We start from the raw sequence: 25,845 nt of genomic DNA, 5'->3' as shown, positions 1-25,845 counted from the left end.
ACATGTCTGAAACCAAAGAGAATCAATGTTTTCATTCTAAATATTCGTTATCAAGGTATAACAGTTCACATTGTCAGTGTGGTTTTACCAGCTGAGATAATTCAATATTTTTTACATTTTATAGCTGATATAAATTTAAAAAACAAACACAATGACTTGAAACTCTGACAGAAATCAATAAACAAAATTAATTCTTAACTGGAGCCAGGGAGTGGGGAGGTGGTAGGGGAGGAATTTACTGGTCAATTTGTAGTATAGAATAATGCAGCACCAGAGGCTATTCAGCCCAGTGTGCCTATGCAAGCTCAATGTTCTGTTACACAAAGTAATTTTTATTGACCTGGGTGTAAAGGGAAGCTGAGACAGAGGGTGCTCCTGTAGTTTAAACAAGGATCTGGTATCTGTCTAATGTTTGAGCCTAATGCTGCTGGATTTCTCTCTACTCAAAAACAGAGGTCACTTTCACGTTTAACGAAAGTTCCCAAATATTCTCCCACTCAAATCTTTTGGGTCCATCTGCTTCCGATTCTAATCAGTTCCCCAGCAAAGTGAGGCGCTAATTCACAGTCAAATTCATGGTGTTCGTTCCAATCTCGCCATTGCTGTGAATTCTGGACCATTACCCAAGTAAACCTAAAATATCTTTTTGAAATCATTTCCATCCCACCCCCATTTTGTGTGGCCACTCAGGAAAAGGGCCATGAACTGACCGCATCTTGAACCCACCAGAGGTCAATTATTGAACACTCAACTGCCACCCTGACTGGACCCTCCCAGCTCAGAATGGCCCCGGGGATGGAGCCCCGAACCTCTGAGCTGTGAGACATATTTTGCATCCATGTCAGTAACTCCAGGATATGCGAATTTCATGATGTCACAGTGCATCCTGATGGGTCACATCCATAAACCAATACCAGATGTAAGGGCTGGCCCAAGTGTGGGACACCAATTCTTGTTTGTGCACTTACCCCTGCGCTGTATCAAGTGTGAAAGTGTTGACAGGGCTGGAGAACTGGCGTGTGTCCCACAGCCTGGCCTGTCGCTCACGCATCTGAAAGAGACAATGGGGAAGGGGTTGTCAATAACCAGCAGGAGATGCAAGAGACCGAGTGACCCACACCACGGCACTGCCTAGACAAAGAGGGGCAGGAAGAGGGACACTAACTATAAACTCAGATGGTGTCCAAGATCCTTCCAGGTTTCCAGGGGAGGGTTAGGGTTTCCACCATCCCATTTCCCACCCCCTCAAGGCAGGCAGCTCAATCCAGAAATCCCTCAGTATCACAGTGCAGGCACAAGGTCACTGTTCACTTGGGTGTGGGTTATGGTACTTGCACACAGGAGCTGGGCAATAGGAAGCAACATATAGATGAGTACACATGACTCATCAGCTAGCTGCGCATTACAGTATTGCAGACTCAATCAGTAAGGCAGAGGGGGTTTATGTATTAGCAACATAAGGAGTTTCCATTTATACCTCTTTTTAAGAACCCCTAAACAATTAAGTACCCGATTTGAAAGGGGCACTACTAATCCACTGTATCAAAAACAAACCAAAACTTTAAAGGAAGCTTAATAACTTCAATTAAAGTGACATTCCCGGACTGATAATGTACTGCAGCCACCCACCCCCACAACACCCACTGGTTGTGGAAGGCCTCAAACACATCTGCAGTCACCGCATGCTCCCTCTCAGGGACACCCGGGCATGGAGGTAGCTGCGGAAGAGAGGTAGGCAGTCAGGCTGAATTACCTACTCGACCACCCGTTGCCTAGACCTTTTGATAGCTAGTTTCCCATTATATAGCACTTTTCATAACCTCATAACATTCCAAAGCACTTCACAGCCTGTGCTGTTCTTTTTGAAGCGTAATCACTGTTGTAATGTAGAAAACGTGGCAGGCAATCTGCACACAAAGAGCATTGTGATAATGACCAGATAATCTGTTGGTTGAGGTATAAATATTCAGCCGGACACTGGAGAGAACTCCCCTGTTCTTCTTTGTGGGATATTTTATTTCCACCTGAGAAGGTAGATGCAGCCTTGATTTAGCATCTCAGCTGAAAGACGGCACCTCAAACAGTGTGGCACTCCTCAGTACGGACCCTCCGACAGTGCAGCGCACCCTCAGTACTGCTGATTCAGAGGTGAGGGTGTTACCCATTGAGCCAGTCAGGAGGATGGATGAGATTCAGAACCATAACGTAGGGCTGGTCAGTCTGAGATGGATACACGCATTTGTAGCAAACTGGCCAGTACCGGGTCAGATTGGCAGTTCTGTGGCCCTGCCATGTTTCTGGTGTGAGACTGCAGTGAGACAGTTCATTGCACCATTGAAACCCCTCACACCCCGAAGGCTGATGCTGTCTGCTTTACAATTATAGCACTGCCATGTGAGAGACACTTGTGTACTGAGCCCATTACAGGAGTAGTGATAGTTACCTGGCTAAACCCAGTCGACAGGACAGTGGCTGATGTGTTAAGCCAGATCAGCCGGGAATCCTTGATGTTGTCATGGCCTTGAATGCTCTGGAAAAGAGAGAAGATTTTACTCTCACACTGAACCCAACAGCCAGAGGAACAAACCCAGTTCTGCCCCAGCATCCCAGACCCCAGCCCTGCACCAGTATCCCAGTACCCTCCCTCCTCCCACCTGTCTGCCATACAGCTGATGGCTGCTGCACCATCTCTGCTGCTGCTGTCTTCAATAATAACAGCAGGCCCAGCCCACACTGACTGATCCTAGGCCAAAGAAAACCAGCCATTTTGCTATCTGCACTTGTACAAATGTTTACTGTGATGGAACAGACACAATCTGATCGTGCCCGGAAAATAGTCTTCGAGGACAAACAGTCAGGCCAGCTGGATGGAGAGCAGGGCCCTTCCCCCACACAGACTGGCTGCAAAAAGTGCCCATAAAATTGTTACCCTTTCAAGTCCAACCAGCTAGAGAAGATCCTTTGCCCTTTTCCTTGTCCCACACGGCTTCATTTTTTAATTGATTCTCAGGATGTGGCATCTCCGACAAGGCCAGCATATGTTACCCATCCCTAGTCTCTCTGAACTGAGACACTTGCTGGGCACCCACTTGGTGTGGGTCTGGAGTCACATATAGGCTCTGACTAGGTAAGAATAGCAGATTTCCTTCCCTAAATAACATTAATAAACCAAATGGGTTTTTACAACAATCTGACAACTTCACGGTCATTTTTAAATAAGATCAGCTTTTTATTGGGAGATTTTTTAAATGGAATTCAAGTTCACAAACTGCCTGGGTGGAGATTCGAACTCTTGTTCTCTGGATTACTAATCCAGTGACATAACCAGTATATTGGATGACTTTCATTACTGATCCAGTAACATTACGAGTACACTGGGTGACATGGTCACAGGACTGGAAACAGAATAGGAGCTATGGCTGGCCAGGACGCCCAAACCCAATCCTTTGCTGGGAGAATGTTGCTCATTGAGAGGTCAGTGCACTTGCTCCAGCTGACAATGTACTTGGAATGCGAGAGATAAATAAACTGTCAAGCAAACTCCCCAGCCTCTGAGAACCCGATGTTCATTGTGCTTCACTGTTTGGGCAGTTTTCACAAAGAAAGAATTTGTATTCCTACAGCACCCTTCATGACCACTGGACGCTCCAAATTGCTTTACAGTCAATGAGATCTCTTTGAAGCGTAGTCACTGCTGTAATGTAGAAAACTTGGCATCCAATTTGCACACAGCAAGCTCCTCTCTGCCTCCCTCTCCCCCTTTAAGACCCACCCCCTGATAGAATTCCATCTCTCTCTTGATCTTTGCTTCTTTAGTTCAATGTCTATTTTTCCTTATTCCCATGAAGTACTTTTGAGTGTTTTTCAGCACTGAGGGCACTATATAAATGCAAGCCCTGACTTACAGTAAAAATAAATAGAAGCTTGTTTGATTTGCATGACACCCAGTTCAAAGTAAAGGGCCTCCATAATGGGATTATTTGGACACTGTTCTCAATCAAAATATTAGCGAGTTAAGGACTCTTTCTTTAGAGATTTTCCAGCTAACACTGACTGAATAGACCGATTTAATAACTGCACAGCTTCTAGTTTGACTGTAGCGTGTTCAGAAGTTATTTTAAACCAATACAGCAGAGATGGAAAAAATAAACTTTGGACAGATGCCTGCCTCAGTGGAAGCGTGACAAATACTGGCTGTCCTCCCATTTCACTTGATATCTGCCACCATCCACAATTAAAATCTACAGAAAACAGCCCTTTTGATAGGGCTGGGCCCTTCTAATGGGCATGGACTCTCAACAACAGCACCCGGAAATTGGTGCTCAACTTTAGGTAACTGAACTCTCACCAACTCCAACCCATCTCATTGACAGGGAAGGGAAGGGCCTCTGGTCTAGCCTCCCTCGCTCTCTGTCTGTCTCCTCTCCTCAGTAGGAGAAAATCCAAGGCCAGTAAAGGAAAAAAGACGATGGAAACTTCCTCTCTGGCCCAGTCAGGTGATTGAAACCAGTCCAGGAGATCACAAGGTCCTGTGTGAGGCAAAGAGGGAGATTCCCTATCAGCAGCCCTCAATGGAAATCTGCACCCCACCCCACCGCCACCCCTTTCAGCTCAAAACATTTATTCTGCCTCACTGCAAACTCCATTCCCAGCACTTGTGAAATCCTAGGGTACCCAACATGACTGAAGCAGTTAAAGGGTGAGACAGGTCACAAACCAACAAAAACACATGGGAGCCGTTATTCAGAGATTGTGAAGACTGACTGAGTGAGATGTGGCAGATCTCTGTGGAATGTACTAATGGCACAGATTACAATTAAGGCCTGATCAGACTGACTGATCACTGAGGGCTGAAGTAACAACTCCATTTCAAGGAACGTCCTGGAGGGCGGCTTCTGGACAGCCAGCATGACTGTTTACATAGGGAGCTCTTATATCCAGCACTGCCCAAAATACCACACATTCCAAGGGTAGCCAAGCCTGTTATCCTCAGCCCATTTCCATGGCAACGCTTCCGGGCCAAGGAGTCTGAGCTCTGTGCAATGTCAGCCTAGGATCGAGGGCTGTACAGAGAGCTCTTGCAAGGGCTTAGCCACTATAATGAGAAAACCCCAGGTTTACATAGTATTAACCCATGAGGCCTCGACCTCCCCCAGTACCAGAGCAGATAGTTAGACTTAGTTTACTCAGAGGCTGCTGCCAAATGTAAACTTTCAGACATCTGGTAAAATGTCTGCACTGCAATAACCAACAGAGCTTTACCTAAAGATTTATCATGTGTGCTGTGTGGTCATGACCGCCCCAGCCACAACCCTCACTCAGCACCTGACCTGATTCACCTAATTCCCGAATGCAAATTCACACCCCCTCCTCAATTGCCTCCCCCAGTCCGTAAACTCACCCATTCCTTTTATCCCATGATGCAAACACATGTTGCATTTAACCCAGAACTGGAGAAGGATATTCAGCCACTCAAACCAGTTCCACCATTCAATCAGATCAGGGCTTGTGGTTGAGTAGGTGGGGGTTGGGGGGAGAGAGAAAGAGGACAGAGGAGGTGGAGGAGGGTTCAGGGGGAAAGGAAACAGGGAGAGGTGGAGGGAGGTTACATCCAGTTCTTAGGTGTGTCATTTCAGTGACATGGTTCAGTTCCTTATGTCCCAACAGATCTGTACCCAAACCCAGCCAACCACAGTCACAAAACTAATAGCTAAAATCAAACAGAGGATCCCTTATCATGAGAACTGGAAGACTGGGACCTTTCCAAAGGCTCGTGCCTCTGATCTGAGATTGTGGGAAGTTCTCACGAGAAGCAGTGAGCAGCATTCAGCCTTTAACGGCAGGAGGGAGGAGGTCATTGGCACTCAGTGGATGGAACTCAGCCCTAAGTCATAATACAAGCCAGGTGTTTGGCACAGGAACACATCTTCACAAACCACTGCCTGGGAGAGGGGGAGGAGATGGAAGGGATAGGGGCTGGGGAAAACATAAAACATTTTTGGAATTATTACAGCGCAACCACTGGGCCCCTGGAAAAACACAAGCCCACTCATTACTGACACACAAGGAACAGCAGAATCAGGATTTGCTAACAGCTCAGTTACCAACAGCCCTGGCACAGCAATCAAATCCGTTTCATGGTCTGAGACATGCAGAGATCTTGTGTGTTAAAACTGTGCTGTGTGGCCTTAGTCAGAGCTGAGCACCATCTTGTGATTGTGTAGTAGCTGCTTCAACCCTTTCATCTCTGGGTCAGTGCCCAAAATCAGCCTTTCCCCACTGGCAATAGAAACAAGTCAAACCACCAACGCCCCATTTAGAAGGAGGAAATCCACACCCATTGATACTCTAACAAAAATCAGTGGGTAGGGAGCTTTACTCCCTATCAAGCCCGTGCTGTACCTGTCCTAGGAATGTTTGATGGGACAGTGTAGAGGTGTCTTTACTCTGTATCTAACCCATGTTGTACCTGCCAAGTGTGTTTGATAGGACAGTAGAGGGAGCTTTACTCAATATCTAACCAGTTTTGGGCAATACCAGTGGGTGCTCAGTGTCAACAATGGATCACTGCATCACTAATAGTTCCCAACTCAGTGAATTAAAAATTCATCCAATAAGATGTGAAGCATGAAAATTGTGGCACAATGATGGAGAAATGTACCATAGTTTCACATTATTTCTTCTGACCCCTCTGTGCTTAGTCCATTCGCACATGATGGAAAAATAAATAATTGGATATCTTTATTCATTTATGGAATGTGGACCTTGCTGGCAAGGCCAGCATTTATTGCTCATCCCAAGTTACCCTCGAGACTGTAGTAGTGATCATCTGCAGTCCAGCTGGTGTAGGTACACCTACAGTCCTACAGTGCTGTTAAGGAGGGAGTTCCAGGATTGGACCCAGCCACAGTGAAAGAATAATGATATATTTCCAAGTCAGAGTGATATATGACTAGGAGAGGAAACTGCAACTGGTGTTCTCGTGCTCCTGCTGCCCTTGTTCCCCTAGGTGGCAGATGTTGCAGGTTTGGAAGGTGCTGTTGAAGGAACCTTGGTGAGCTTTTGCAGCACATCGTACAGACACACTGTTACCACTGTGCTTTGGCGGTGGAGGGTGTGAATATTTGTGGTAGATGGGGTGCTAATCAAGCAGGCTGCTTTGTCCTTGGATGGTGTCGAGCTCGAGTGTTTTTGGAGCTGCGTTCATTTGCAAGTGGACAGCATTCCATCACACTCTTGACCTGTGCCTTGTAGATGGCGGACAGGCTTTGGGGAGTCAGGAGCAGAGTTACTCTGTGCAGAATTTCTTAACCTCTGACTTGCTCTTGTAGTCACAGTTTTTACATATTCAGCCCAGTTAATTTTCTGGTCAATAGTAACCCCGAGGATGTTGATAGTGCAGGATTCAAGTGTGGTAATGCCATGGGGAGGTGTGGGGATTCTCTTTTGTTGGAGATGGTCATTGCCTGGCACTTAGGTGGCATGAATGCTACCATGCATACCACTGAGCCCAGGACACAATGCCACAGAACTCCCACAGTGATGTCCTGGGGCTGAGGTGATTGGTCTTCAACATCTTCTTTTATGCTAGGTGTGAGTTCAACATTTGGAAAGTTTTCCCCAATTTCCAATAACTTCAATTTTTCTAGGGTTCCTTGATGACATATACTACCTTCATGTCAAGGGCAGTCACTCTCACCTCACCTCTTGAATTCAGCTCTTTTGTCCTTATTTTTTGTCACTTGCTGTGATGTGTCTAGTGTGTGTGTGCATGAAGAGAGTGAGCATATTTCCTGCTTTTTGAGCGTTGGTTTGCTTCTCGTTTTCAGCCTACACTGCTAGCTAGCAGCAATGCGAAAAGGAGAATCAAATGTGCAAGTTTCTCCCTGCCTGCACACAGCCTCTCCATTGGCCAGTCCTCTGCTGTCCTTCCTCATGGTAACAGATGGAAACTGTCTCTCTCATGGCCCCAGGCTAAAACTTGAGGAATCTGGAGAAGGTTTGGACCCAGACATGTAGTGTGCAAGGCCACCAGATTGTAGATGTGCCCTGGCACTCATGAACCAAGTCCCCAGCTATGGGCTAATAGCTCCATGGCCCTGTAGATAATGAGAGAGTTGAAGGCCAAGGGAGTAAATCCTGACAAAAGAATCAGGAGCAGAGCCTAAAGGTGAACTGATGTCTAAATACGTCATCTTTCTGGTAACTCCCGCAACCAAAGCAGTGCCAAACATGGTGCTTTACATTGCTTTGGACTCATATGCGGAGGTCAAGGGGTACCCTGATGTTTGGGCAGCCCAGGGTCTCCATAAATTTTGCCCAGGCTTGTGCCCTGGAAAGAGCACTCTGGGACAAAACTGGAACGTCAACACAATACAGGAGACGGCACTTATGAGTGACAAACCCAACTTGATTGGTGTAGACAGCTTCAGGCTATTTCCATTGGTGGGACGGACCATCACGTCCTACTAGTTCGCCACATCCATCTCATCAGACAATCCCTAACTAATAAAAGGTGCTGACCCACAATGTTCCATCTGCTTCAATTGGTGCTTGGAGCTTAGAGTCTCTGCCTAAAAAGTGGACTGAATCCATCGCACCAGGCAAACCAAAAGATGCCAATCCTTTGATTAGCAAGCTGGAACGTCAGGACCATTTGCACAGGATTGACAAACAACTTGCAGCTGGTCGATAACATGCTGTGATCAACACGGAGCTTGACAGGCTGAACATTGACATGCCTTCCCTCTTGTAGGGAAGCTTCGCTGAGAATGGATCACTGAAACAAAAACATTACACATTCATCTGGCAGAGGGAGAGTTCAGATGAAAAGCGTGGGCAGGTTGTAAGCTTTGCTGTAAGGAACATGCTTCTCTCAATGACATAACTCCCCACATATGGTTTAGAATGTGTTCTCGCCATGCCTCTCAACTCAAAGAAGACCAAATAACTTCATCAGTATCTATGCTCCAGTACAGAGGCAAAAGACCAGTTCTACAAGGAGCTTGGTACTGCTATCAGCAGAATCCCCAAGTCAGAATATCTTTACCTACTGGGGGATTTCAACACAAAGAATGGGGGCAGACCATTAGGCATGGCCCTCCTGCCTTGGATATCATGGCTTAGGAAGACACCATGCCACAAGGTGTCCTGGAGACATCCAAGTTCAGGACATTGACATCAGCTAGACCTGATCATCATCTGGTGCAACTCCCTCAACAGCATTCTCAACACAGGCAGATACCACAGTGCTGACTGTGATACAGATCATTCTCTCGTGTGCACCAGAGCTAGGATGCAACCCTTGAAGCTTTCTCTTTTAAAGCATCAATGTTGTCCTCGTATCAGCGACTGCCATACCAGCTAACCAGATAAGAACCAACAGTTCCTCAACTTCATTGAACAGGTGCCCTTGGGCATTCACACACAATGCAGAAATTAAATGGAATATACTTCAAGGCACCATTCGCAAAAGCGCACTTTCAACATATGAGAAGCAAGAGCAGAAAAACACTTACTGGTTCATGGCTAACATCGCTGTGATGGAACCGATCATTGAAGCCAAGTGTTCAGTTCTCATTAATCACAACAGAGATCCAAGCAAGAAGACTCTGTGTGCACTAAAAGCCGCTTGAAATAAAGTCCAAACTGCTAGAAGGTCTGCCAATGACTACAGGTTACAATGTTGCCAGAATACCTAGGTGTCCTTCAACACAGAACAGAGAATACTAGAGGCAGGTATGATGGGATCAAGAAGGCAGTAGGTCCATCAGCAAAGAAAACAGCTCCACTGAAAACAAAGACAGGGGAGGTCATCACTGACTGCAGTTGGAGGGATGGGTGGAACACTACCTCGAGTTGTACTCTAGAGAGGACACTATTAGTGAGGAAGCTAGACACCAGAAAGAGCCTGCCTACCTTGGAAGAGCTGGATATCAAATCTGCAATGGGGGAGCTTAGCAAAGCTATTGACTCACCTCTCATGGGCAAAGCTCCCAAGTGTTGATGCAATACCACCTGAGCTCATCAAGCACAGGAAACCAGCACTCCTGCAGCAATGAACTTCTGCCTCTGCTGAAAGGAGGGGGCAGTGCCCCATGATATGCGTGATGTAAGACCATAACCCCTTACAAAAACAAGGACGACCACAATGATTGCAACAACTATCGAGACATTTCCCTGTTGAGCATCATGGGAAAGTGATGGCCTTGTTGCCCTTGTAAGACTGCAGATCTTGGCTGAATTCATCTATCCCGAATCCTATTGCCATTTCAGAATTGAAAGATCCACAATTGACATGACCTTCTCAGTCCAGCAGCTGCAAAAGAAATGCCAAGCGAAGGAGACCACTAAATACAGCCTTCATCGATCTCACCAAGGCATTCTACAACATGAGCAGAGGCAATCTATTTAAGCTGAAGAAAATTGGCTGCCCTCTGAAGCTGCTTCGTGTGATCTCCTCTTTTCAGGACAACACGGTGGGCAAGGTCAACAGAGCAAAGCATTTTGATGCGGGAGCTGTGATGCTGGAGGTTGTTGATAGCTTCACATATCTAGGCTCCACAATCACCAGCAATCTGTCACAATGCTGAAATCAATATATGCATTGTATAAGTTGCAGCTGTTATTTCCAAGCTGAGTAAGAGTGTGAAACAATTGTAATCTGATTGAGAACACCAAACTTCAAGTCTACCAAGACTGCAGCCTCAATGCAATTCTCTACAATAGCCAGACCTGGACAACATATGCTAGGTAGGAGAAAAGTCTGAACCGTTTCCACCTTTGCTCTCTGGGCAGACAAGTCACCAACTCAGAGGTCCTGAGCCATGCTAATTCCATCAGCATACACTCATTGCTAAGCCAATGACATGTACACTGCCTTGGATTCACTGGATGGATGACGGCGTATACCTAAGTCCTTCTGTACAGTGAACTGTCCACCGGGTCACAACCTGCTGGACACCCATACCTCAGCTACAAGGACATCTGCAAGCAAAATATGAAGATGGTGGACAATGACACTGAGTACTGGGTGACAGTTGCCAATGGCCTTGACCTCTGGAGGCTAACTATTTGGAAGGACATTGGCAGAGGCAAACAGAAACAGAAAGCTCAGCAGCCAAGAAGAGGAATAAAAAACAGAGGCCAGCGAATCCTGCACCACCACAGCCCAGTTTTCCTCGGCAGCAAATACAGCACAGACTGCCAAGCGATAGGCTCCTGAGCCACATCAGGCAATGTTTAACACAGGGATGACCACCACAGCGCAAATCATCGTTTCACAAAATGGAAGGCTGTCAGCATGTATTTGGACCAAGAGTATGTAGTGCTTGGAAGACACAAACTGAGCACAAGGAGGTTATTGGTGATTAGGTGCCACTTGATAGCACTGTCGGTGATACCTTTCATCACTTTGCTGATGATTGAGAATTCTGATGGGGCAGTAACTGGCAAGATGGCATTTTTCCTGCTTTTTGTGGACAGAACATACCTGGGCAATTTTCCACATTGTCAAGTGGATGCATGTTGTAGCTGTACTGGCACACATGGCGAGGGGGCTTGTCAAGTTCTGAAGCACAAGTCTTCTGTACTGCAGCCAGGATGTTGTCAGGGTCCATATCCAATGAGTTCAGCCGTTTCTTGATATCACATGGCGTGACGACCAGCTTAAGTTCGTAGACACCTCAGAAGGAGACAGAGCTGGATCATCCACTCGGCACTTCTGGATGAAGCTGATTACAAATGCTTCAGCCTGGTCTTTTGCAATAACATGCTGGGCTTCCCCATCATTGAGGATGGGGATGTTTCACTTGAGGCAGCGATTTAGTGGTTAAGTCGCTGGACTAGAATCCCTAATATTGTTACTTCAAATCTCAACCCAGTAAATGGGGAAGTTAAAATCAAAAAAGCCATATATAGTATAAAAGGAATAGAAACAGAAAGATTGGGGGGCAGACAGGAAAATAGAGTTGAGACCACAATCAAATTAGTCATGATCTTATCAAATGGCAGAGCAGGCTTGATGGGGCAAAAGGCCTACTCCTGCTCCCAAGTCCTATGTTCTTATGCTTGTGGGGCCTCCTCCTCTGATTAGCTGTTTAACTGTCCACCACCATTTACAACTGGATCTGGCAGGACTGAAGAGCTTTAATCTAATCCATTGATTATGGGATCACTTAGCTATCTATTGCATGCTTCTTCCACTGCTTGGCATGCATGTATTGTAGTTTCACCAAGTTGGCACCTCATTTTTAGATATGCCTGGTGCTGCACTTCTCATTCAGCTAGGGTTGATTCTGTGGCTTGATGGGTAATGGTAGAATAGGGGATAAGCCAGGCCACAAGGTTGATTGTGATTGAATACAGTTCTGGTGATCATGGCGCACAGCACCTCATGGATGCCAAGTTTTGAGCTCAGAGACCTACCTCCAAATCTATTCCATTTAGCACAGTGACCACACATGGCAAGTGTCCTCAGTGTGAAAACAGGACTTCATTTTAAGGTAGCAATTGGAGATTTGCCTGGGCAGTGATTGAGACCATGGGAGTAGGTTGGTCACTGGGTTGGTCCTGAATATGGGTGGGAGAGTTTATATGTAGGGAGACTGAAAGGATTAATTTGATGTGGGGAAGGGCAAAGGAAGCTAAAATGGAGATGGAAATCATTGAGGGTAAGGAGTTACTCAGTGTAGAGCTGTGGGAGGAAGGGAGGGATTGGTGCAATGAGAAATTTGGAATGGGGCAACAGAGATCAAGGATTTAACAGAGAAGTGAGACAGGTGGAACAAGGTGAGCAAGGTGAGGTGTTCAAAGGTGAAGGTCCAGAAAGCAGGGAGAGGGACCAAGGTGTGACTGTGATAAATGTCACATTATTAGAGGGAATTTGGTTGGACCAGGTGGTGGAAGGCAAGGCCAGGAGGGGCAGCTTCACTAAGCTGTCACCACCTATTGGCCAAGCTTCAGTCAAAACAATCATTCATATTAAGGCCTTGAATGGTCAAGGTCTTGTCCATGCAGCAAGGGGGGGATCCTGGAGGAACTGTGGAGTGGGACAGTGATCCACTGCCAAAATCCAAGGGGATAATGATAAGCATGGTAAGATGGAGGGAATGAAGGTTGGCGAGATTAGCACCCAGTGAGCTCGCTTGTTGAGAGGGTGGGGGAGATGGGGTTACTGGTGATATGGAAGTAGTAAAGAGCATCAGAGAAAGCCAAGAGAAACATTGACTGTACCTGAAGGGGGAACTGAAGCTAAACCTTGAACTACTGTACAAACCTCTGCCCCAACGATAGCTGCACATGCGCAGTGAGTAACATTAACTGCCCAAGAATTCCCTGTTCATTCACATCCAGTCTGAACCATCTAGCCTGTAGTCTCCCCCTGGCTGGATAGTTTATGCTCTCACTCCATGGCTCCAAGTGGTAATATCTACTACACACTGTTCAAGGACGCTAGTGTTACAAGGTTGTGCAACGTCCACCAATCTTCAGTCCAGTCTAGCTAATGTCCCATAACATCTCACACGAACACGAGACCACCTGAAGAGCCAGGGCATAGGAAGTGAAGATTACCTGCACAGCTGAGCACGTAGCTCTTGGGTCGAAAACTCGTAGCTTCTTATCCTAATAAAGAGAAAATAGTTACAATAAAGGAAGACAGGTTTGTCTACATTTAAAACGCGATGCATGGTTTTAAAAATTAACATCTATAGCAACAAGAAACACAGGCACACAATTGGCTCAGGTCGTCACGTACTACTCTGCCCAGAGGTTGACCAACATGTGTGTGTGAGAGAGAGAGTGTATGAGAGTGAGAGAGAGAGGCAGGAAGCTGTGTTTTTCCCAGAGATGGGAAACACACGCCACCCACTGTTCAGCATTAGGTATGACCAGACTCAAAACTGTGGAGCAGTTCACAGTGCCTTCTAGTGTTGAATGGGAGCAGATTACCCTGTAAAATGTTAATTCTTTTAAATAACTGACAATGTAAAAAAGTCTTAATTTTTCAGAGCCAATCATACTACAAATCTATTCAAGTTTTACAGACAAAGACAGAAAAGAAAATGCTGCAAATACACCAATCATCCTTTATTTGGAGAGTGACAGATAGCCTCTGGCTTCATTTCTCTACTGCAAAACATCTTCTTAAACCCATCTCCCTCTTTATTCCACCCTCACCAGAAAGTGAGGAGTGCATGGATAATAGTAGAAAAGGGGGCAAAAGGCAGTGAGGAACACTAGAGAACAAGTACTAGGAATATTAATGGGACTAAAGGCTGAGAAGTTCCCTGGACCTTATGGTTTGCATCCAAAGGTATTAAAATGTTATTGCAGACATAGTGGATGCATTGGTTGTAATGTTCCAAAATTCCCTAGATTCTAGAACAGTCCGAGGAGATTGGGAAGTCGCAAATATAACACCCCTATTCAAGAAAGGAGGAAGACAGAAAACAGGAAACTAGTTACCAGGCTAACTGGCCTACGTCATTGGGAAAATTCTGGAATCCATTATTAAGGAAGTCGTACGTAGCAGGATATTTAGAAAATCATAATACCATCAAGGCAGAGTCAACATAGTTTTTGTGAAAGAGAAATTGTGTTTGACAAATTTATTAAAGTTCTTTGGGGATATAACAAGCAGAGTCAATAAAGGGGAATGAGTAAATGTGGCATTTTTGGATTTTCAAAAGAATGAATAAGGTGCCACATAAAAGGTCCATGCACAGGACAGGAGCTCATTGTGTTGGGGTCATATACTAGCATAGATAGAGGATTGGCTAACTAACAGGAAAAAGAGAGTCAGGATCAATGGGTCATTTTCATATTGGCAATCTGTAAATAGTACTATGTACAATCTGTACTAATGACTTGAATGAAGAGATCAACTGTACTATAGCTAAATCTGATGATACAAAGATAGGTAGGCAAACAAGTTGTGAGGAGGACACAGAGTCAGCTAAGGGATATAGGTAGGTTAAGTGAATGGGCAAAAATTTGGCTGATGGAGTATAATGTGGGAAAATGTGAAGTTATCCACTTTGGTGGGAAGAATAGAATGGCAGAATATTATTTAAATGAAGGGAGGCTGCAGAATATTGCAGTACAGGAGATCTGAGTGTACTTGTACATGAATCACAAAAAGTTATCATGCAAATACAGCAATTAGGAAGACTGGGACCAGTTACGTTCCCACAAAACCTTTAGAACATCCATGGCCTCAGCATAAAAGTGTAGGCACCTAGAACAAATAATATTCTTTAGATTGAAGGAAGCTTTACTTATCTGACTGCAATCGGGTGTGTTTGATGGAATGATGCAGAGGGAGCTTTGCTCCTCATCTAATCCTTGGGTGTGCCTGATGCCTGCACCGGAACACGTTCTGTTCTCCAGCATCAAGGACACTTGATTACTGAGTGAAGTGGCAAAGTAACCATGAAAGCAACCAACTCATGGCTCAAAACAGCTGGCAGAACTCAAAGCAACTTTAGAAACTTTTAGCAAGAGATACAGGTATCAGTGAGCTATGTGGTATTTACCTTAGACAATGTTAGACCTACTCTGTCTGTCTCTCTCTCTCTCTGATCAGTGACAATTACCTTACTCGATGAGCCTAGGAGGCAGCCATCTTTCTTCCAAGTCAAGCTCTGGATTTGGTCCCCATGATCTTCAAGAGCTGGTAGTAAAGACAATATAGACAGATGTACACTGCATTGAACCACTGGTACCAGTTTGACACAAACAGAACATCTTCCCGAGACTTACAAGGGCAGCTGAGAGTCAACCAAGTTGGTGTGGAACTGGAGTCATATATAGGTCCAGACCAAGCAAGCAATGTTTCCTTCCCTAAAGGGCATTTGGGAGCCAGTTGGGTTTTACAACAATCTAACAGCTTCATGGTCACTTTTACTGAAACCAAATTTTTGTGCTAGCTTGCTGCATTTCCTACATTACAATAGTGACCACTCTTCAAAGTGCTTAACTGGCTGTCGTGATGGACTCTGCGATTTGATGGGGTTCGGTGACCAACATCAACTGGTGGAGTGCCAGCCGCAGCCCCAAAGAAAGATGAGCACCAGTCCTAGGGGGATGGAGAGTGGTTCTGCCAATCCCAGCAGCAGAATTAAAAAACCTAAGAAATGAAAATGCCAGGTGGAGGTGTGGGTGCACAAAATCCCACGCCACTTGATCCTGGGGTGAGACGAGAAAGGTAATCAGGTGTGTTGGAGGAGAGGTTGTGGCACAGTTGAGAAAAGGTGAACACAGGCTGGATCTGGGAGCAGAGATAAAGGAAAAACAAGGTTACTGTCGCTGCTTCAGTTGTTTTAAAGGAACTGATTAACCAGCACTGGCCATACAGTGCACAGGACTGTTACTGTAGGTTTAGGGAAAGGTGATTCTGGTGGATTCACATCATCAAGACTGTCATGAGCAGAGCTGAGGAGGTTCTGCAGAAGTGTGCCATATTAGCAAAAACCGTACCTGTGAAAATCAGGTTGGTCGGGAGCAGCTGTCAGATTGAGGATTGGTGGCGAAATCTACCTGAGGAAGTTTAAAGCTTTGAAGAACTGTGAGATTCAAATTAATGCCATATGCACTCAGTGGACTTCCCAGTAAATCTGAGATCTTTAAATAGCAGATACAGCAAAGATAATGTATAATTTATAGTTTATATTGACTGCAATTTGCCTGTAAATTCATGTTTAATTTATGCTGATTTTGATTTGACTGTTAAAGTAAAGCTTATATAAAAGTAAAATCTTGTCCATTGATTTTCTCGTTGAGGTAAATCAGTAAATTTGGTTTTTTTTGGTTTGTTGATCTCCACAGGGATCACAACACTGAAAAGAGCTTTGCCACATCCAGAGGTGGAGAAAGACATGATATAAATGACAGTTCTTTCTATACTGCAGCAGCAGCTGCACACCACCAGAACTTTTTCAAATCTCACCTGCCATGGCTTTCTGTTGAGTCAGGTCCCATATTTTGGCTGTCTTCCCAGCTCCACTTGCTAACACTCCATCTGCGGAAGGATGAAATAACACGCATTCCACTCTCACTGCTTCTGGTCCCAGAGTGACATTCTGTGCAGATGATACTTGCTCAACAGCATCTGGTAATCGCCACAGCTTCACCTGACCATCAGAAACATTCAGCCTTAAACACAAGGACTAGCTCCCAGGACATAGCAAACCCAAAGGTGATGTACAGCACCCTGCACTTCCCACCACCCCAAGTCAGAACTCCTCATTATCGCTACACAGAGCAGCCCATTTCCTCCTGATGGAATTTCCTCCCCTCCCATGAGGCATGTCCCGCCAAGAATGGCATCTTACCGTCACATCAGCTGAACACGTTGCCAGCAATCCATCATCAAATGGGGAGAAATCAAAATCAGTCACCAGATCTGCAAAAAAAGGAAACAGCACTGACACTCTATATCTGACCATGTAGGGTACAGGAACCTCATGGTTATGTTACTGACTAGTAATCCAGAAGCCTGGACTAATGGTCCAGAAACAGTAATTCAAATCCCACCACAGTAGCTTGTGTATTTATATTCAGTTAGTTTAAATAAATCTAGAATAAAAAGCTAGTCTCAGTAATGGTGACCATGAAACTGCCAGATTGTTGCAAAAACCTCTCTGGTTCACTCATGTCCTTCAGGGAAGGAATTCTCAAGTCCTTATCCGATCTGGCCAACATGTGATTCCAGACACAGCAACATTGAAATGGCCTAAGCAAGCTACTTAGTTGTATTCAAAAAAATGGCTCACCACCACCTTCATCAGGATAATTAGAAATGGGGATTAAATGCTGACATTGCCAGCAATGCTTGCATCCTGTGAATGAATTTTAAAAAAATCAATGCCAACAGTCCACACTTCACCAACGCAGTCAAAGAGAGGCTGTTTCCCTTGGCTGGAGACTCTAGAACTAGAACATAATTTCAAGATAAGGGGACAGCCATTTAAGCCTGAGAGGAGGAGAAATTTCTTCATTCAATGGGTTGTGAACCGTTGGAATTCTTTATCCTAGAGAGCTGTGGATTCTCAAGTCGTTGTATTTTTAAAAATGTTTTATTTATTCATTAACAGGGTGAGAGCTTCGCTGGCTGGGCCAGCATTAATTCCCTAGTTGCCCTTGAGAAGGTGGTGGTGAGCTGCCTTCTTGAACTGCTGCAGTCCACGTGGTGTAGGTACACCCACAGTGCTGTTAGGAAGGGAGTTCCTGGATTTTGACCCAGCGACAGTGAAGGAACGGCGATATATTTCCAAGTCAGGATTGTGAGTGACTTGGAGGGGAACTTCCAGGTAGTGGTGTTCCCCATCTATCTGCTGCCCTTGTCCTTCTAGATGGTAGTGGTCGTGGGTTTGGAAAGTGCTGTCAAAGGAGCCTTGCTGAATTCCTGCAGTGCATCTTGTAGGTGATGCACACTGTTGCCACTGTGCGCCGGTGGTGGAGGGAGTGAATTTTCTTTTATTATTCGTCCATGGGATGTTTATGGCGTTGCTGGCTAGGCCAGCATTTATTACCCATCCCTAATTGCCCTTGTTTAGAGGGCAGTTAAAAGTCAACCACATTGCTGTGGGTCTGGAGTCACATATAGGCCAAACCAGGTAAGGACAGCAGATTTCCTTCCCTAACGGACATTAGTGAACCAGATGGGTTTTTATGACAATCAGCAATGGTTTCATGGTCACCATCAGACTTTTAATTCCAGATTTTTATTGAATTCAAATTCTACCATCTGCCGTGGTGGGATTCAAACCCTGGTCCTCAGGGTAGCGTTCTCAGCCCAACCATCTTCAGCTGCTTCATCAATGACCTTCCTTCCATCATAAAGTCAGAAGTAGGGATGTTTGCTGATGATTGCACAATGTTCTGCACCATTTTCCACTCCTCGGATACTGAAGCAGTCCATGTCCAAATGCAGCAAGACCTGGACAATATCCATGCTTGGGCTCGCAAGTAACATTTGCGCCACACAAGTGTCAGGCAATGACCATCTCCAACAAGAGAGAATCCAACCATCGCCTCTTGATGTTCAACCATCACTAAATCCCCCACTATCAACAATGATATCACGTGGACTGAATCGAATTGGCTGAAGACTGGCATCTTTGATGCTGGGGACCTCTGGTGGAGGCAGAAATGGATCATCCACTCGGCACTTCTGGCTGAAGATTGTAGCAAATGCTTCAGCCTTATCTTTTGCACTGATGTGCTAGGTTCCTCCATCATTGAGGGTGGGGATATTTGCAGAGTCTCCTCTTCCAGTGAGTTGTTCAATTGTCATAACCATTCATGACTGGATGTGGCAGGGCTGCAGAGCTTAGATCTGATCCGTTGATTGCGGGATCACTTAGCCTATCACTTGCTGCTTATGCTTTTGGCATGCAAATAGTCCTGTATTATAGCTTCACCAGGTTGACACCTCATTTTTAGGTATGCCTGGTGCTGCTCCTGGCATGCCCTCCTGCATTCTTCACTGAACCAGGGTTGATCCCCCAGTTTGATGGTAATAGTAGAGTGGGGATATGCCGGGCCATGAGGTTACAGATTGTGTTAGAGTACAGTACTGCTGCTGCTGATGGCCCACAGCGCCTCATGGATGCCAAGTCTTGACTTGCTAGATCTGCTCAAAATCTATCCCATCTAGCACGGTGGTAATGCCACACAACATGATGGAGGGTATCCTCAATGTGAATGCGGGACTTCGGCTCCACATTGACTGCGTGGCGGTGGTCACTCCTACCGATACTGTCATGGACAAATGCACCTGCGGCAGGCAGGTTGGTGAGGATGATGTCAAGTGTGTTTTTCCCTCACCATCTGCCACAGACCCAGTCTAGCAGTTATGTCATTTAGGACTCGGCCAGCTCGGTCAGTAGTGGTGCTACCGAGCCACTCTTGGTGATGGACATTCAAGTCCCCACCCAGAGTACATTCTGCACCCTTGCCACCTGCAAGTGTTCAACATGGAGGAGCACTGATTCATCAGCTGAGGGAGGACGGTACGTGGTAACCAGCAGGAGATTTCCTTGCCCATGTTTAACCTGATGCTATGAGACTTCATGGGGTCCAGAGTCGATGTTGAGGACACCAGGGCAACTCCCTCCCAACTGTATACCTCTGTGCCGCCACCTCTGCTTGGCCTGTCCTGCCGGTGAGGCAGGACATACCCAGGGATGCTGATGGTGGTGTCTGGGACATTATCTGTAAGATATGATTCTGTAAAGATGACTATGTCAGGCTGCTGCTTGACTAGCCTGTGAGACAGCTCTCCCAAATTTGGCACTAGCCCCCAGATGTTAGTAAAGAGACTTTGCAGGGTCAACAGGGCTGAGATTGCCATTGTCGTTTCCGGTGTCTAGGTCAATGCCAGGTGGTCTGTCTGGTTTCATTCCTTTTCTGTGACTTTGTAGCAGTTTGTTTCAATTGAGTGGCTCGCTAGGTCACTTCAGAAGGCAGTTAAGAGTCAACTACATTGCTGTGGATCTGGAGTCACGTGTAGGCCAGACCAGGTAAGAACGACAGATTTCCTTCCCTAAAGGACATTAGTGAACCAGATGGGCACAACAATCGACAATGATTCCATGGTCATCATTAGACTTTTAATTACAGATTTTTATTGAATTCAAATTCCAACATCTGCCAAGGTGGGACTCGAACCCGGGTCCCCAGAGCATTACCCTGGGTCTCTGGATTACTAGTCCAGCAACAATACCACAACGGCATTGCCTCCTCCCAATCAAGACTGAGAGCAATAGTTTTTTTGGGACACACAGGAAATCAACGGATATGGGGATTAATCGGGAAAGTGGAGCCGAAGTCAAAGGTCAAACATGATTTTATTGAATGCCAGAGCAGGCTCCAGGGCTGTATAGCTTACTCCTGCTCTTATCTGTTCTTATGTGATGGTCAGTGCTGGCACTCCGTATCTAGGAACACAGGAACAGGGGCCATTTACCCCTTGAGCCTGTTCCGCCATTTAATGAGATCAAGGCTGATCTGCAACCTTACTTCATATACCTGTCTTTTTCTGATATTTTTAATACTTTTGATTAACAAAAATCTCAGATTTGAAACAAGTGAATATGGCACTCAATGCACATATCTCTGCCACGTTGCGTTAGCTCAAGGTTATTACAATTACGCAGCTCTTTTTTGAGGCTTTTCCTTGCCTGATTGATGCTCTAACTACAAAGCTGAAGAAAGAAATCTTTTAAAGTTTCCATATTGCGGAGGTGGCTTCAGGCCAATCCACACCCAACAACTTGCTCTGAAAACTCTGCTCACATTTTGACAATTGTGACAAATTCCACCACAGTAGTTGAGACAATCAACAACATTCTAAATAAAACAACCACGACATTCTTAAAAAAGCCAATTTGCTCCATCTTCCAATGTTAACTGATCCTTTAAAAAATTCCAGGATCCACTTCTGCACATTCACCAAAAACTATTCAGTTCTTCCTTGGGCCATTCCCCATCCTTGCACCAAATTTTGAAATCCATCCATTAGTTTTAAGATATATTGTTTACAGACAAATAGACTAAGAGGGTCAAAAACATTACCTCCACCCACCTTCAGGTGGAGGAGATAATTCACAATTGATCCAGCATCAACTGCGATTTGCAGACAGTGTTCCAAACTTCAACAAGCCTTTGCATGCAGAAGGATTTCCTCATTATTCCTGAAAGGCCTGGCTCTAATTTTTAGACTATGTCCCCTAGTCTTGGATTCTCCAGCCGATGAAAATAGGGTAAGTAGAGAGAACCTAGCTGTTCCCTTTAATATATAATAGAATCATAGAATTGTTGCAACACAGGAGGCCATTCAGCCCATCATGTCTTTGCTGGTTCCCTGAAGCAGCAATTCACTTAGTGCATATCTTGAAAACTTCCATCAAATCACCCCTTAACTTTCTAAATTCCATGGAATGCAACCCCAGTTTGTGTAGTCTAAACTCTCTTGCATAATTTAAATGTTAGGATTCAGGTATCATTTTAGTAAATCTGCACAGCACTCTTATGGCCAATAAGGTGCATTGCCCAGAACTGTTCACAGTACTCCAGCTGTGATCTAACCAGGGTTATGTATAGCTGAAGCATCACTTCTGCCCCTTGTATTCTAGTCCTCTAGATATAAAGGTTAGCATTTCATTGGCCTTTTTAATTATTTCTGTGCCTGTCTATGAACCCCTAAGTCTCTTTAGACCTCCACTGTTTCCAGTTTTTCAGCATTTAGAAAGTGACCTATTCTATCCATTTTAGGTCCAAACTGGATGACCTCATATTTCACACTGAAATCCACTTACCAGAGTTTTGCCCATTCACTTAATCTCTGTAATGTTATGCTTCCATCTACATTGCTTACAATGCTGTCTATCTTTGTCTCATCAGAAAATTTGGATATATGACTTTCTATCCCAACTTAAGTTGTTAATAAATGCAGTGAATAGTTCAGGCCCCAAACACAGATCCTTGCGGTATATCACTAGTTACATCCTGTCAAGAGAGCACCTGTCCATTATTCCTATTCTCTCTGCCACTTGCTACTCAGCCAATTTCCTAAACAAGTCAATAACTTATCTTCAATTCCATGAGGTTCAACCTTTAGCTAACAATTTGAGGAACTCTACCAAATGCCTTCTGAAAGTCCATATAAATAAATAAATATCCATAGACAATGTCCTGTCCATGCCCTAGCCACCATTTCAAAAAAATTCAATCAGGTTTGTCAGGCATGACCTACCTTTTACAAATCCATGCTGGTGGCCTCTGAACAGCCGAAAATTTTCTGGATGTTCCGTCACTCTTATCCTTAATTATCAACTCTAATAAATTGCCAACAGATATTAGGCTAACTGGGCTATAATGTCCTGGTTTCCCTCTCAGTTTTCTTAAATATCGCAGTGGTGTGATCCAAAGATCAGAAGATTGCACACATGTTATCAACATCAGTCAATGCAGACTCTCCACATCCCACCATTAGCAGCTTTCTTCATCCCATGTCTAGGTCAGTTGTAGTTAATTGACAGAGATTGATGAGTATGAAATAGTTAACAGCTCCATTTTATTGTCTATCCTGCAATTATCAGGATGATGTTATCAACACCATTAAGTGCAGGATACAAAGAAGGACTAACTACCACCAGTGTGTCCTGACCGACAGAGAGGGTGGGGTAAAACACAAAAAAAATGCTGCTCAGTGTGTTGACACTGCAAGATACAAGTTTCCTGTGCATCATAGAGCCAGATTCAGCAATCTAAACAGATGCCACCCACTTTCAGGCTGATCTCCAATTGACTAGGAATGGTGTGAAAATGACTGGAAATGCAATAGCCCATCAGTAAAGTGTGACAAATACACACAGGCAGCTGAGGGGCAGTTCCCACTAAGCACACATGGTTATTCACTGCAGCATGTTCCTGCTCCCTCACTGCATACGAATGAACAACTGTGCTGACAGTACAGGATCCCACAGCAGGGACCTGAGCCAAGTCCCTGCACTTACCTGCATGACACGGAAGCTCTGACACCTGCCGTTTATCCTGGTTTCCAGTTTCCAGTGGCAGAATTCCCAGACTCCCTCCTCCTGCATGAAACAATAGAGTGACTTTAGAATACAGCCTGTCAAAAAAGACAGTGCATAATACTGACTCTCAGCATGTCATCCAATGGACTTGAGAAGAATTACGGAGTAACCAGTGATAAAAGTTTAATACATAAACTTGGGATTATTTTAACAAATTAATCTAATTTCCTGGGGTGACAGTTCCACAGGTACCCACTGTAATCAGGTGCCATTTTTCACATGGGAATGTTGACACGTTGAGTTGTCATGTTCCCTCTAGGGTGATAGGAAGGAGTAACAAGCCCAGAGAACCATGGATGACCAGATATATTCAGGATATGATGAGAAGGAAAAGAGAGGCTTTTAGCAGGTACAAGGGAAGCAAATCAGCGGAGGCATTATTGGAGTACAGAAAGTGCAGGATGGAGCTTAAGAAAGCAATTAGGAGAGCAAAGAGGGGATACGAGAAAGCTCTGGCTGGTAAAAGGGAAAATCCCAAAATATTCGATAAGTATATCAATGGGAAGAGGATAACCATGGAAAGAGTAGGGCCCATTAGAGACCAAGGGGGCAATCTATGGGTGGAGCCAGAGGACATCGTTAGAGTGTTGAACAAATACTTCACATCTGTCTTCACCCAAGAGAATGAGGATGAAGGTATCGAACTTGGGGAGAGATACTGCGGGGTTCTTGAGCAAATTGATATAGGGAGTGACAAGGTATTGGAGGTGTTGGCAGGCTTAAAGTGGACAAATCTCCAGGTCCAGATGATTTATGTCCCAGGCTGCTGAGAGAGGCAAGGGAGATCGCAGGGGCTCTGACCCGAATTTTTTATTCCTCTCTGGCCGTGGGGGAGGTGCCAGAGGACTGGAGAACAGCTAATGTGGTTCCGCTATTTAAGAAGAGTTGTAGAGATAAGCCAGGGAACTACAGGCCAGTGAGTCTCACGTCAGTCGTAGGGAAACTATTGGAGAAAACTCTGAAGGAGAGAATCTATCTCCACTTGGAGTGGCAAGGTTTGATCAGGGATAGTCAGCATGGGTTTGTCAGAGGGAGGTCATGCCTAACAAATTTGATTGAATTTTTTGAGGAGGTGACCAGGTGTATAGATGAGGATAGTGCAGTTGATGTAGTTTATATGGATTTCAGCAAAGTCTTTGACAAGGTCCCACATGGGAGATTTATAAAGAAGGCAGATGCACATGGGATACAGGGTAATTTGATAAGGTGGATTCAAAATTGGCTTAGTTGTAAGAGACAGAGAGTGCTGACAGAAGGATGCTTTAGTGACTGGAAGCCAGTGTCCAGTGGCGTACCACAGGGATCTGTGCTGGGTCCCCTATTATTCGTCATTTATATAAACGACATAGATGACTATGTGGGGGGTAGGATTAGTAAGTTTGCGGATGACACAAAGATTGGCCGGGTGGTTATCAGTGAGGTTGAGTGCCTTGGGCTACAGGAAGATATAGACGGGATGGTCAAATGGGCAGATAAAATTTAACCTTGAAGTGTGAGGTGATACACTTTGGAAGGAGTAATTTGGCAAGGAAGTATTCAATGAATGGCATGACGCTAGGAAGTTCTGAGGAACAAAGGGACCTTGGCATGTGTGTCCATAGATCTCTGAAGGTGGAGGGGCATGTTAGTGGGGCGGTGAAAAAGGCATATGGGACACTTGCCTTTATCAAATCGAGGCACAAATTACAAAAGTAGGGAGATAATGTTGGAGTTGTATAGAACCTTGGTGAGGCCACAGCTGGAGTACTGTGTGCAGTTCTGGTCGCCACATTTTAGGAAGGATATGATTGCACTGGAGGGGGTGCAGAGAAGATTCACCAGGATGTTGCCTGGGATGAAACATTTAAGTTATGAAGAGAGGTTGGATAGACTTGAGTTGTTTTCGTTGGAGCAGAGAAGACTGAGGGGCGACCTGATCAAGGTGTACAAGATTATGAGGAGCATGGACAGGGTGGATAGGGAGCAGCTGTTCCGCTTAGTTGAAGGGTCAATCACAAAGGGACATAAGTTTAAGGTGAGGGGCAGGGGTTTAGGGGGGTGTGAGGAAAAACTTTTTTACCCAGAGGGTGGTGACGGTCTGGAATGCACTGCCTGGGAGGGTGGTGGAGGCGGGTTGCCTCACATCCATTAAAAAGTACCTGGATGAGCACTTGGCACATCATAACATTCAAGACTATGAGCCAAGTGCTGGTAAAATGGGACTAGGTAGGTAGGTCAGGTGTTTCTCATGTGTCGGTGCAGA

At 45.1% G+C, this 25,845-nt stretch overlaps 1 protein-coding gene across 1 annotated transcript in view; it reads right to left on the bottom strand.

Annotated features, from left to right (window-relative positions):
- coro7 (coronin 7) overlaps positions 1 to 25,845 on the bottom strand; it is a 101,032-nt gene that overhangs the window by 68,401 nt on the left and 6,786 nt on the right. The window contains exons 3-9 of the mRNA XM_078558765.1: positions 23,523 to 23,603; positions 17,334 to 17,404; positions 16,949 to 17,132; positions 15,597 to 15,673; positions 13,573 to 13,623; positions 2,444 to 2,530; positions 969 to 1,051 (exon numbers count right to left, since the gene is read on the bottom strand). Of these exons, the coding sequence (XP_078414891.1) occupies positions 969 to 1,051; positions 2,444 to 2,530; positions 13,573 to 13,623; positions 15,597 to 15,673; positions 16,949 to 17,132; positions 17,334 to 17,404; positions 23,523 to 23,603 (634 nt within the window). The remainder of the gene's footprint in view (positions 1 to 968; positions 1,052 to 2,443; positions 2,531 to 13,572; positions 13,624 to 15,596; positions 15,674 to 16,948; positions 17,133 to 17,333; positions 17,405 to 23,522; positions 23,604 to 25,845) is intronic.

The sequence above is a fragment of the Cetorhinus maximus genome, chromosome 15 (genome assembly GCF_964194155.1).
Source record: "Cetorhinus maximus chromosome 15, sCetMax3.hap1.1, whole genome shotgun sequence".
NCBI lineage: Eukaryota > Metazoa > Chordata > Chondrichthyes > Lamniformes > Cetorhinidae > Cetorhinus > Cetorhinus maximus.
Note: the sequence above shows the minus strand (reverse complement) of the source record. Positions and strands in the feature narration are given on the sequence as shown.